Source organism: Syngnathus leptorhynchus, chromosome 3 (assembly GCF_054491065.1).
Source record: "Syngnathus leptorhynchus isolate UIUO chromosome 3, UIUO_Slep, whole genome shotgun sequence".
Classification (NCBI taxonomy): Eukaryota; Metazoa; Chordata; class Actinopteri; order Syngnathiformes; family Syngnathidae; genus Syngnathus; species Syngnathus leptorhynchus.
In genome coordinates, this window is record NC_141197.1 from 14393771 (window position 1) to 14407053 (window position 13283).

A 13283-nucleotide genomic window follows, 5' to 3' on the forward strand; every position below is an offset into this window, starting at 1 on the left:
AAAGTCTCAGGCTGCACAACCACACACTGTTCGAACGCACTTAGATCCCATAACACTCTCGTACTGTCTTTCGGTTTTCGATACACTCAACCACCTTGGACAGTGTAGTCGAGCCAAGCGCGCCAAAGCTTCCCTCAAATGCAAATGCGCACGCACATGAGCGTGCTCACGCTTGGACTTTGTTGGAAGACTCACAACCGCGCACATTCGGACAAAGCTAGATATGGCAGGGCTTCTGTCGACGCTTAGAGACGATATCCTTTTTCGAACAGTTGTTGTCAACTTTGTTGGACACCAAAACACCTGGGCTGTCTTTGGATCGACATCATTGCCCGTTTGTGTTTTAGTCTTTCATGTTCAAGCCAGCATTGTCACATTTAGAAGCTTGTGTGTTGAGATGTGTTCACTTCTGGGTTTGATGGCACTTCTTTGTAGAGTCCAGTCGTTTCCTCGCACACCGTTTCTTCTCTACATCAGCCAGCAACACACTTCATCGCAGCTTCTCATATGTGATTCATTCCCAACAGTTTCTTATGGCTGTAGCTCATTTTGAGTTGTTTGAAGAGTTTGTCGACTTTATGGAGCCTGTGATAGTCGACTATCAATTTTAAACTTAACTTAAATTTAAAGCCCAGATAAAAGTTCAGTTTTTGGTCAGTTAGCGAATTATAATTATTGAGAGAAATTATCAACATGATTACTTTCCTCTCATACGTAGATGAATATCATTAATTATCAATAACAAACCAGTTAATTTAAACCAATATATTTCTCTCGCAATAATCAATAATAGTCATGAAGTATCACAAGTTGAAAAGGATAAGTGGGCCCTTCTGTAGCTTGGTGTTTCTGTATGACGTCAGTGAAATCTGAATTATCTGGATGATGACTTTTATAGTCGCATGAGGTCTTAACAAACAACCTAGTGGTGTCGGTGTCACTAGTAGCGTAGTTTAGATCTTATTTGGCTGGCAGGATGTTTTGTTAGCCTAGGTCGCTTTGAACTCCATTCTGCCTCCTCTCTTTTATGGTGTTCCACAGGGATCTATTTTGAGGCCCTTGCTGTTTTCAGTGTATTTGCTGCCCCTATGTTGCATTCTATGGAAACATGACATTTTCTTCTACTGCTATGCAGATGACAGATCCTATTGCTACATGTGAAATATTTTGTGACAGCTGCTGTAAAATGTGCCATATAAATAAAGTTTGCTTATATCCTATTATATAGAGAGAAGTTCAGAATCCACACATCACATCTTCAGGTATAGAGTAAGAGCTGTGTGATAAACACCATGTTTCTCAGTAATTAATAGGTTTCTGGCATCTTGCCAGGCTAATGCAAATGCTTTAAAAGCCTTGCTGCTCCTTCGCGGCACCAAATGCAGACTGTGACTGATCTTTGTCAGCCTTGGATCATGAACCAAGCTTATATGAGCAGGTATATGGGCAGCTTCACTTAGCTGTTATCAAGAAACCGATAAGATAATCTACTAAATACTGTGAAATCCTCTCACTCTCCGACTTTAGTACAAACCCATTAACACCTTACCGGTGTTCTTTTCATCTCTCTAGGGTCCAATCAGTTCATGGGGCGGATGCAGGACTTTAGATTTTATCCTGCCACTTTGACCAACAGGTAAGGTGGATAGACACGGGCGTCAATGGATGCTTTTGTGAATGAATCGACAGAGGCCGTCTGATGCTGGGAAACGAAAGATGCGGATTAGTTTTGAATGATGAATAGTTGAAGGAAATGTCTAATCCGTACATCTTAAAATCCATACTGCTTCTGGAGGATTTTCCTTCAAAATTCAATACAAGACAATTAGTGTTTCTTTTGACACTGATGTAGATAGTAAAGACTTAAATGAGACAAATTATGATTATTTTGTGCTTTGTGTTCTGTCAAATAAAACAATTACCAAGTGCTTAAAGATTCTATTTTAAAAATAAAGACTTGGCGGCATTGTGCTAAACATTAAGTGGCTGTTTGGGTAAAACGGAGTGTCTTTTAATCATGCAGTTTTTCCACCTTATCAGACACTTTCTTTATAATGCTTTTTCATTCAACAGGGAAATAGTAGAGATTTATTCCGGTGTCCTGCCACAGCTCCATTCTCAGTCTGAATGTCGCTGCCCTGCCACTCATCCCAGAGTGCATCCCTTAATAGAAAGGTACACTCAATGTTTTTTCATAATTGTATTTATTTATTTATTTGTTTATTTGTTTGTTTTGTGAACAGATATTGTCTCCCCAATGGCATTGATGACACTACCAATGACAGAGTTTTAAGACTGAACCTGAATGCGCACCCACTGGCTTACATCAACGATCAAGACATGGGCACCGTGTGGCGTTCCAAGCTCATGACTACGCAGGAATTGGAGGAAGGCTTCACTATAACTGTGGATCTGGCAAATGGACAGTACCAGGTAATTCAATGTCAATAGTAATTTCATGTACCCCTCCTTTTGACTTTCTTCACCTCTTGTTGAGATTTTTTTCAATACAATTTTGGCAGTACATTTTCTTTTAACTTTTATTCCCTACTCTCCATTTCAGGTATTCTATGTCTTAATTCAGTTTGCTGGCCCGTTGCCTGAGTCGCTCTTGATCCAAAGGCAAAGACTTACTGATCAGCAGAACGGTACAAATGAAGAGCAGCCCTGGTTTGACTGGCAGTATGTGGCCAAAGACTGCAGTGTATTTGACATGCAGAACAATGGGCTGCTGCTGACACCGAACTCAGTCAACTGTCTACAACTGGCCAGGTAGACCCGACACATGCTTTTCAATCCAAAAGTTGTATTTTAAACATCTAATTCTAAACAAAAACATTTTCTATTGACAAATCATTACAAGCTACAGTAATATCGGAAAACTGTCATAAAATAATTAGTAATTAAATCTTAAATGTGAATTTGAAAAAAATAACACATTTTAAAATTTGATTTATGAATATCTAGAGGCACACTTTATTATGACTCACCTCACCGCACCTTCCTTCAGCCTTTGGCAGATTCCTTTTTCCAGGCCCTCATTTGATAGCAGGTCCACCAAACTTGGAACACGGTCTAACACATTTGTGCGCGCACACACTGTGTCTCACCGGCTACATTTTGGCACTTCTGCTGGTATCAAGGCCCGAGTTGGCTGGGGTCCCCTACCTTTGTGAGATCAGAGATTATGTAGTCGTTGCTCATTTTTTGCTTGACTGACAGACTATCACACACAACTGTGCCTGGCACACTTGCATGCACGAGTTAATTTGGCAGGAGAGCAGTTGAACCTCACATTGGCAACATAATAAAACACGTTCTGACCTTAGCGGCTGATAATCATATCAATAAAGGAAAGCTTTGTTTGATCTGGAAGATTTGCCTCTCTTATCTTGTTATATTTATTTAATCCCACAAGAGGCAGTTTATGTTTTTCTTTTTTTTCTTTCTCAATATATTCCAGTGAGGAGCACTACTCTGGCGGTAACATCACAATCAGTCTGCTAAGCCCAGAACCAAACTCGAGGCCAGGCTATAATGATTTCTACAACACCCCGAGCCTTCAAGAGATGGTGCATGCCACTCAGGTGCGGCTACGTCTGGGAGGGCAGTACCACACCAGAGCAGCCGGGGTGGACCACCGACACAGACACTATGCTGTCAGTGAAATCACAATCAGTGGCAGGTAGGTTACAAATCAAATCTAAATATTCACAGGAGATACTGACAGAGCCTCGCTGCTCATATATAGAAGAAAGCTGTGAAATGTCAAAGCATTTTCTCGAAAAATGTCTATATATTACAAAAAAAATGTTACTATTGATCATAATTTGTCTTAACTCAAAACTTAGCAGCGTTCTACTGTTCTAAATAATTTGCCTATTTTTATCAGATATCTTCAAAAAGTCATCTGCTACTGTTATTTTTTTATTATTAATTCAGCTTTGTAGTCATGACTAAAGCCTTTTTCCTTCATAGCATGCATGTTAAAGTTTGGACTCTTAACACAAAATGCTATTTTAAACGTGTTGACAGGGCAAACACAGTGTAAGCAATTATTATCAGTTGTACACAAGCACAAACGAGTCTGTAACTGTCATCGGAGTTAGTTTAACAAATTTTGTGTAATGAAAATCCACCCTAAATGCTGCACAACACATTTCGAGGGCAGTCACTCGGCTACATCAAAACAATATAACTTGTTAATTATGTAGGGAAAAGCCCTGGGTGCTGACATGCATCACATTCCATTAATCGAGCCACGTACTTAAGAACTGAAAAATGGCACAGAGGGAGCAAAAGGTGCAAGGATCCACAGAAGAAGGAATGAAAGAAAGAAAATCATCGGAATGTCTGAATGAATAATTAAAAAGGCTGTCTCGCTGCATGTACGTGCGAGAGTGAGAGAGCGAGAGTGTGTGAGAGAGAGAGAGAGTGAGATGGTTGTCTGCTGGATGTTTTGTTGCTCTGATCATTTTCAGCATGACATTTATAAATGTTGAATGGGATCTTCCTAATGGCCCTTCTATCATTCCATGAACGTACCGGTCAAAGCATAAAGCAGACAAAGCTTCTCATCTATTTGCTTTCTTACATCTGTAAGAGTCATTATTGATTGTGCAGTGTTGTCAAGTTCCTATCTTACGATACTATGCCTATCTTTTTTTTTTGTTCCAAGATGTGAGTGTCATGGCCACGCAGATCACTGCGATACCAGCGTATCACCCTACCGCTGCCTGTGTCTTCCTGAAAGCCACACTGAAGGAAACAATGTGAGTAGCAAATATTTTATAAGTAAAAGTTGGAGAAAATTTGGACAACTAGAGGTATTTAAATGCAAAAAAACGTAAAAATGTAAATAGTTCCAGAGGTCCAGTAGATACTCCAGGGTGATTACAATGAAATGGAAAATATCTCGTTTGCATTTTGAAATATATTTTTTATGACACCAGTCCTGGAGCTTTTCTGACTCGCGCCCAAGTTGGTCAGCAGTGAAAAGTTCTGTACGCCTGCAGCGCCTCACCTGAGCAATGCCTGCCTGAATTTATCAATTAAAACATGTGTGTTCAATATTTCTTTTGTTGATAAGCAAACATCAAAACTTCCCAATTGATTCCTTCCAACTGCCTTATGTGACTGTCGACAAAATTGTAATTTGTCACGTAAGGCACGCAATTAATAAAACATTGTCAATTAGAGTTTGTCATCTTGACTAATGCGCGTGAAAAAAAATCTCTTCTGCTCTTTCTCTTTTTACGCTTGTTATCTCTTTTAGCACGACACCCTCCGTCCTTTTGTCGACTGCTCCGTCTCATGCCGTCTCTCCCGGGTCTCACTTGAAATAATGTCTTAAATGGACTAGAACAATGACATTCCCTCAGCACGCATCTCTAATCAGATGTCTTTCTCTCTGTTTGTCTTTTGCTCCATTTCACTGCTCTTTTTCTTGAACGCTACCCAATTCACATTGCCTTCCGTGCAAGCATTTGATTCGTTTGAATCCATCTTGCCGCTGTCCCAGGTGTGGCGAAAGATTCCAATGAATTTGCTTGAGTCCTGATCAAGGAATATCTTTCATGTCATGAACATCATTCATTTTTTTGGAGACAGTTTTTTTCCCCTATTCTACTGAATTGTTTTTTTTCTATCTAAAATTCTGTAACTTGGACATAGTTTATTGTGCCATGAACATTTCTGTCATTGGAGATTTTGGTAAAAGACATTAGCGCAAATTGTGCGTGTGTGTGTCTCCCTGTGCACGTTTCTCCCAAAGCCTCTGCGCGTCATCCCTCACAGTGAATATTCAAGACCTTTCTTCTACCTCTGTAATAAAAGGCTGTGGGGAATATTAGCGTTTAATATTGCATGCGTTCTGTTGACTTGAATCGGCCCCGCACCATGACGGATGTTCAACTAATCTGCAGAATTTCCACAGTGACATTAAAGTGACAGAAATGCTCAGACATGTGTCAAGATGATCAACGGGGGCCTTGGAAGACACACACTTATAACTCGCGGAAGCTCAAACACACTCAAACATGCACCCCCCCCGCCCCCACCCTTCACTTTCTCACCGTGTCTTTTGATGCTTTCTTATGCGCACTCCGAGTCACACTTTATCTGTCATTCTTTCCCCTGTACATCTGATAGATTCAGTCATATCTGAAAACTATATCATGTGTTGTATTTCATATGGCACCATACCATATTATGCTGCAGGCCTGATTTAGCAAGATGCTTAAATGGCATGTTCACTCACGCTAATAGATAGCACTCATTGTGAGCAACAGGTGTAAAAGTCTTGTGGTCCGCCATATTCGAAGACAATTTTGGGCCTTATGTAGCGCTAATGGTTTTGCACAATGGAAAAAAGAAAAGAGAGAGCTCGGCAAGTGCAAAATTAAATTTGAAGCGATGGCATAATAGTGTTAGTGGAAGAAGCAAAAATAAATAAATAAATCATATCACTGAGTTACAGCAAAGAAATCTAATTTTGGGGATGCAATCTCCCTAAATTTTCTGAACCCATGTTTAAATACCAGTGTCAAATAGAAGACTGAAAGTTGGCCGACCAGTGAATAAAAAAAGTTGCTAATTTATTGCTCCAGAATAAACTAATATAGCAGTTTTAACGTTGCAGGCATTTATACATCTTGTGTTTAGTTGAATTTGGCACTTTTCTGTTTGCGTTTGCATCTGTGGGTGATGGATATTGATAGGCTTTGACGTTAAGAAGGGCCGCCCGCAATCTCTGCTGCAAACATCTGCTTCAACAGCAGATTTGCACCTAGGCAGGGGTTAACTGGGTTAACTTTAGATACACACAACACGAGTGTGTGCACAAACACACACACACACTCTTGGGGCTCGACCTTTCCAGTGGGAGCGTGAAATTGGTCATGGCTTTTAGGATAAGATGAGTTGCCCCAGCAGATTATCGCACACCGATGCTGTGCACGCACACACACACGCACACACACACACACACACACTTACACACGCACTTACACACGCACAAATGCTTGTGACAGGCCATCTGAATGTCCACACATCCATTAGAGCAGGTTTCTCACTCAGCAGGTTTTTCCAGAACATTCCCAAGGAAAATACAATTTACAATATATTTTCCTTTCCTACATTTTGACTTAACTGTATTCTTTCATCTGCATCAAATGATCTTTTCCAATAAATTGAGAAGTGACATTTCAAAAAGAGATTTTCTGAAATTGATATTACCCAGCATGTGTCCATGCATGCAGCACACAGTGTAGTGCTGTCAAGCCCTACAGCCAACAAGCACTTCCAATCAATGACCTCTTCTACATTAGATACATCTGCTTGGTCCAAAGACATCTACTTAGATTAGATAAAATAATCCTTTATTGATCCCCTGGAGGTAAATTCTGTGTAGTGGGTAAAGAAGATGCATGCAGATAAAGTTTACACAACAAATTAGAATAAAAGTATGTAATAAAAGTGTTATGTAGTATGGGCTAGAGGTGTTAGAAAATAAGAGCACCTCTCATTTAGCTACATAAAGTATATAATAAATGGTATGGCTGTGCCGTTCTATTTCACAATATACTGCAACCTCTGTAAGGTAATGGCTCTGTAGCATTCTAATCAAAATAGAGCTTCATTGTTGTAAGTATAATAGAGGACGTTATGTTTTTCGCCTTTCTTCTGTTAATGAACAAAAAAAAGAACACACGATGGCCTAAGTGTTCTCTTTATCATTTGTTATTGGTAAAAACTCAAAATCCATACATTTTGTTGAAGTCATTTTTAGGATATAATGTGACACTTTTTGTTTTAGAAATCAATAACTTTGTGAAAATTAACTTTTTAAGGATTAACATTTCAATCAGCCGTTACGATTTGATATTTGCATTTATATTCAGTAATAGCTGTACTTTGGGTTGTTTCTAGATATATTGACTAAAAGAGGCAAGAGGTAGAATTGATAACATATAAACCTTTTTCATCTACCATATATGGTTTGAAGAAAATGGAGCAGCGGAATCAAAATCTTTTGATATAAAGAAAAGAATGCAAGTGTGCACTCTTAACTCCCAAACACCAATCCCTCGACTAATTAGCAGGCTGCGAGAAAGGGAGCTTAATGCAACATTGAATAAAAAGAAAATGGGAGGGGGTCATCCCCATTTTCATTTGCTATGGTAATATTTCCTGCTCACATACTCCATGTAGCTATGAGAACAAGTTGTTGGGGGACGCCAGAGATGAGGGGGAAGGAGAGAGGTGGGAAAGGCTGGGAAGATGGCTATGCTCAGGTTGAGGAGACGAAAGGGGCATGATAAGGGAGAGAGAGACTTGTAAACTGGCTACGTCTTGCTCTTGAACTCCTTCCCCGGTGGATGACGCCAAGAAAAGGAAGTTACAACACGAGCTGTCTCTTCAAAGTACAGAGAGGAAAGTACTTGGATTCACTTTGATGCAGTTGGAGGACATTGAGATGTACCAAGATGGATAAAGAGAAGAGATTTGGGCATGCACGAAACAGAATGTGAGCATGCATCGCACCAAAATTGTGTGAGTACAGGGGTGTCGCTAAGTGGTGGCTAGGGGTGGTCGTGGTTACCCCTATTAACTTTTGAGGATGATTATGATACCTTTGACTTTTGTGCCTTTTCCACTTGGATGCAGTATTATTTGAGTCGTCAATCCACTCTTCTGCAATCTCTAGCAACCCACCTGTCTCACCAAATTGTGGTCATTTTCAACCCGGTGCATGAGAATTGCTATGAAGTCCTTTAGACGAATACTCATAATTAATGCTTGAAACTAGCCTGCAGTCGACACTGTCTTGTGCCCGTGACCGCATTGTACGAAATGTTCAAAGATTTAATCTTTCAGAGGAACTAAGAGGTCCAGCCAAGCTCTGATTGAGTAATAAGCTAAAACAAAGGCATCTCGAGAATTTTCTTGTTTGTCTTTTGTATTACCAATATATTCTCCCACTGCCCCACCTGTTTTATTAAGCAAAACGACAAGCTATTTCTTTACCTCATTTCTGTTCACACCAGTTTCCTTCTCGCCATTCTACATAATGGGGCCCACCCTACCCCCAATTTCCTCTCCGGTCCTCCCACAGTTCCCCTCCTCTGTCTGTCATAGCTAATAGGCCCAGTGCAGGTCTGCATGTGTCACATACGGGAGGAACTCCTGTGTTTTTTAATACATTTTTAATCCCCCCATTTGATGCCCCCCTTGTCCACCATAATTTGTACTGACTGCTGAACAAAATCAAAGGCCTTGTACTTGCTGTTTCTTGCCTCTGCTGCTGCACTCTGCAACAGAAAAATGCATTTTTTATTTCATACCCCCAACCCACCATGTGCCGCACACGCACACCTTGCTATGTTTATTTTGACATGAAAGTGTGCCTGTGAGAGAACGCTAGCTGTTGCAAGTCATTTCTCATTAGCGTTCTGATTTCCCTGCGCTGTGTGAACGAGTCAATTTGTGTGTAAATGCACAGGCTTCCTATTATTAAGGATACAATATCTCATGATTATCTGTTCAGTTGTGTATTCTATCACGCTTTGTATTATGATTAACAAAGGCCGCTGATTTTTGTCTTCTGTGTTTTTATGAACTGTGAGAAAAGGCCTTTGTCATTTACAATGTTTGATTTCATGCTGCCTTGTGTGTGGCCGGTGAGTTGACAAAAGCATTCTGAAAGATTCTGAAAGGCCGGAAAATGACAATGCTTGTAGCTAGTAACTAATTGTTGTCAGGGTTGTTCAACTGTATAACAATTATGCGTGATAAATTAACTTGCTTTCACCACATCCATTTTGGTAGTATGTGAGATACAAATATAATTCTATATTCTTTGCCAGTGCCAGCGTTGCGCATCCCTCTACAATGACAAACCCTTCCGACCCGGTGATCAACTCCAACCAATGAACTGCCGGCCTTGTCAGTGCCACAGCCACGCCCACTCCTGTCACTACGAGGTTTGGGCTGATGATCAACCAATTGAACGATATCTCGGAGGGGGAGGAGTCTGTGACAACTGCATGCACAATACTACGGGTACTGTATTAGCCACATTTGCCGTAACAGTCTTAATTCATTTTTTGAAAATATAAATAATGGAAAAAAAGTACCGGTACTTAACATCCTTTTGATTTTACATGTTTTAAGTAGCTGTACTTTTTATTCATTGAATAAATTATTGCCAGTGCCTTTAACCTTCCTCCCACCTGCTTTTTGTATCTGTCAGTTCTCCATTATTTATTGTTTTATCCCTGCAGTCACTTTTTCCACAACTGAGACAAATGAAGTTGAAACATAAATAATCTTAGCTACTCTCTTGATCTCTAAATGGTTTCTAGCTTGTCCCTTGATTTGATGGCTTTGTGCTTTTGCGCATTTTGTCCCTGTCTTGATTAGGTAGGAACTGTGAGCTGTGCGTAAGTGGATTTTTCAGGCTTGAGCAGTCAGATGCCACTTCAGTCCACGTGTGCCAGCCCTGTGAATGTCACACTGCTGGAACTGTCAATGGCATCACTGAGTGTTTCCAGGTAACACATCCACTTGCCATGACTGATATGTAATTGGTTTGGGAATAAGAGTAGAAGTTGAATCAATATGTATTTTACTTTTATGTGCCAATTTTTACCGTCACCCCCCTGCATTTCACACCTAAAGCTCGGAGGCCAGTGTCAGTGCAAGGCCGCTGTAGAGGGCCGGCGCTGCGTGGATTGCTCACCTGGCTGGTATGGTCTTCAAGCTTCCAATCCAGAGGGCTGCACTCGCTGTAACTGTAGTGGCACGGGGACCGTCATCTCCTCCACGGGAAGTGTTGCCAGCTGCAACCGGCATACAGGACAGTGTCAGTGCAAACTCCATGTGACAGGTACATTCGCTCATCAGCCATTACATTAGGTACACATGAGTCGTTTAATGAAAATAGAGGGGTATCTATATGTTTTTCTATATGTGCCCTAAGATTGACTGGCGACCAGTCCTGAGCAGTCCCTGCCTCTCGCACAAAGTTATCTAGGACATAGCCTCCATGTGTGAAAATGAAGCTTCAAATGTGCTTCATGAATTAGTTATTGTATTTTTTGACTTCTCGAGATAGCAGCGTTGGTTTAAATAAAATAATTTCAGAAGTCTTTTCGTCCAATGTTGAACAGAGTACTCTTTAGAGGACTGGAAAAATAGAACTGCTTCATAAAGCAACTTTGAAGCTTCGTTTCCCATCACTACGGCCATGACGTCAATGACCCTAATTAGAATAATGGCTGGTCAAAGTCTGAATCATCCAACACTATGTCCTGAAATGTCAATACGTCAACTGTCCCGTCATTGCCAGGCTAAAGCAGATAAACCGTGCATGCCCTCAAAATAGGCATGTGTGTATCCGCTTTCATAAACATGCACATCCATAGCCCAAAGTGTTATGCCAGCCAAAATAAACAGGCTTTTCCGCCGGCGGTGCTCGCAGCCGTTATGCGTCTCTTTGTGATAAATACTTTCACTCTCTCCCCCGTGTGTCTTTGAAGAGCGCGCTCGTATGAAATGCAAAACCGGCCAGCGCTCCTCAACTCAACGCAACGTGGTTATAGCTAAGCCTCGCTACCAAGGGCCCCCCTCGCTTGTGTGTGTGCGCGTGTTTGTTCAAAGTTGCTAATGTCTGTAATGTCCGTTAAAGCGTATGTGAAAGGGGGACCAAGTGGATGGGTTTATGCATTTTTTTTTTTCCCCGGTATCAATTTTCTGCAAGTTTCCTTTCACACCCATGTGTGGGTGTGAATGCATTCCATCAAGGACTAAGCTGCTATTTAATTCTCTAATTCAATGCCAAGTTGATTAAAACAAACTGCCGCGGCCCCTTGTATTTCCCCCCTCCCTCCCCCTCTTACTAGAGCTGGCCTTCCCTTTCTTCTGTCCTTGTTTGTTTGCTCGCTCCCACAGGTATTTTTCAGAAATGAGATTTGATTATGGCAATTTATTACCGCCAAGCTGATACTTTGAGTAGAGCGATGGCAGGCGCGGCGCGCTTCAGAGGGACGCCACTGGAATGCGTACAGGCGGGCACACACTCTTAGCGTGGTGCCAGGGTGCTCTGTGTGTATAATAGTGTTTGAAATGGTGATGCATGAGCCTGTTAACCAACTGGCTACTGATAAAAGGCCTGGGTCAGATCCTTAAAACACACACGCCCGTACGAAAACAGTGTCGTGCCTTTCTGCCTCACAGTCCAAAGCTCACAGGTTCGAATCCTGCATGCCTTTTTCTTTCCACATTCAAGTCAAAACCCTAAACTGTCCTTAAGTGTGATTGGTTGCCTGAATCCATGGACACGACTTAATAGTTTTCTGATATAAGATTGTAGTCTTAAATTCTGTAATTATATTGTCATTTTATTGTGAGGGTCCGGTACCATGTAGTATATCATGATGCAATTCTTTACATTAACACCACGCACATACTCGTAGTCACAATTTTTTAGTGGGTCTGTACTAGTATGAAATATGATATATGGCAAGAAATACTCATATCTATAAAACCATTAAAGTGGGAGCACTGGGGGTAATGCCAAGTGTCTGCCACACACTTTGCAGAACAGAACACACACACACATATTCACACCCAGCATATATGAACACAGGCTCCCTTCATAAAGGGCTGAGGGGACTGTGTTGCCCCCAGGCATCCATTTAGGGACAGATTGCCTGTCATGGAATACGTATGGCATATTCAAATAAGCACTGCTCACTCATACCACATATCACACTTTAACTAGCCCAGTTGTATTGCTGCGCTAAAACCGCTTCTAGAAGAATTCAGTCCTCTGCTATTAACTTATCACAATCTAAAAAAAAAAAATGAATGAAGACACGTTTTCTGTGTTTGGCTTAAGTCTTCCTACATAAGTACGTCTGATTGCCTCTTGAGATGTCAAACGGACCTCACCTCTTATTGTTTCCACACCAAAGTGGTAGTAGATTGTAACAGAGTGTATTTATAGGTACCTCCATCCATCTTTGTATCCCTCCATCACCTTCCCCCCCTTCCCTCCATTCTTTGTAGTTCCTTAATTTATTTATTTTCCTGCTCAGTGAAATTAAGTGTTTGGCCTTAGGTAAGTGATCCATCATATGTAGAGGGCCCAGCCCTAATGATGGCAGTTTTATACACTCAAACACCATTTCTCTTGTTCTCACTTTCCCTCATAGTATATGCATGCACAAGTGAGGCAAATCAGAGAGCAACTCACTCCCCCACCACCACACACACACACA

The 13283-nt window shown here is 41.1% G+C and overlaps 1 protein-coding gene across 1 annotated transcript in view; it reads left to right on the forward strand.

Moving 5' to 3' along the window:
* Positions 1-13283, forward strand: part of ush2a (Usher syndrome 2A (autosomal recessive, mild)) — a 113395-nt gene that overhangs the window by 10685 nt on the left and 89427 nt on the right. The window contains exons 8-16 of the mRNA XM_085907901.1: positions 1573-1636; positions 2074-2175; positions 2244-2433; positions 2564-2772; positions 3464-3685; positions 4679-4772; positions 9867-10062; positions 10423-10553; positions 10681-10888. Of these exons, the coding sequence (XP_085764027.1) occupies positions 1573-1636; positions 2074-2175; positions 2244-2433; positions 2564-2772; positions 3464-3685; positions 4679-4772; positions 9867-10062; positions 10423-10553; positions 10681-10888 (1416 nt within the window). The remainder of the gene's footprint in view (positions 1-1572; positions 1637-2073; positions 2176-2243; positions 2434-2563; positions 2773-3463; positions 3686-4678; positions 4773-9866; positions 10063-10422; positions 10554-10680; positions 10889-13283) is intronic.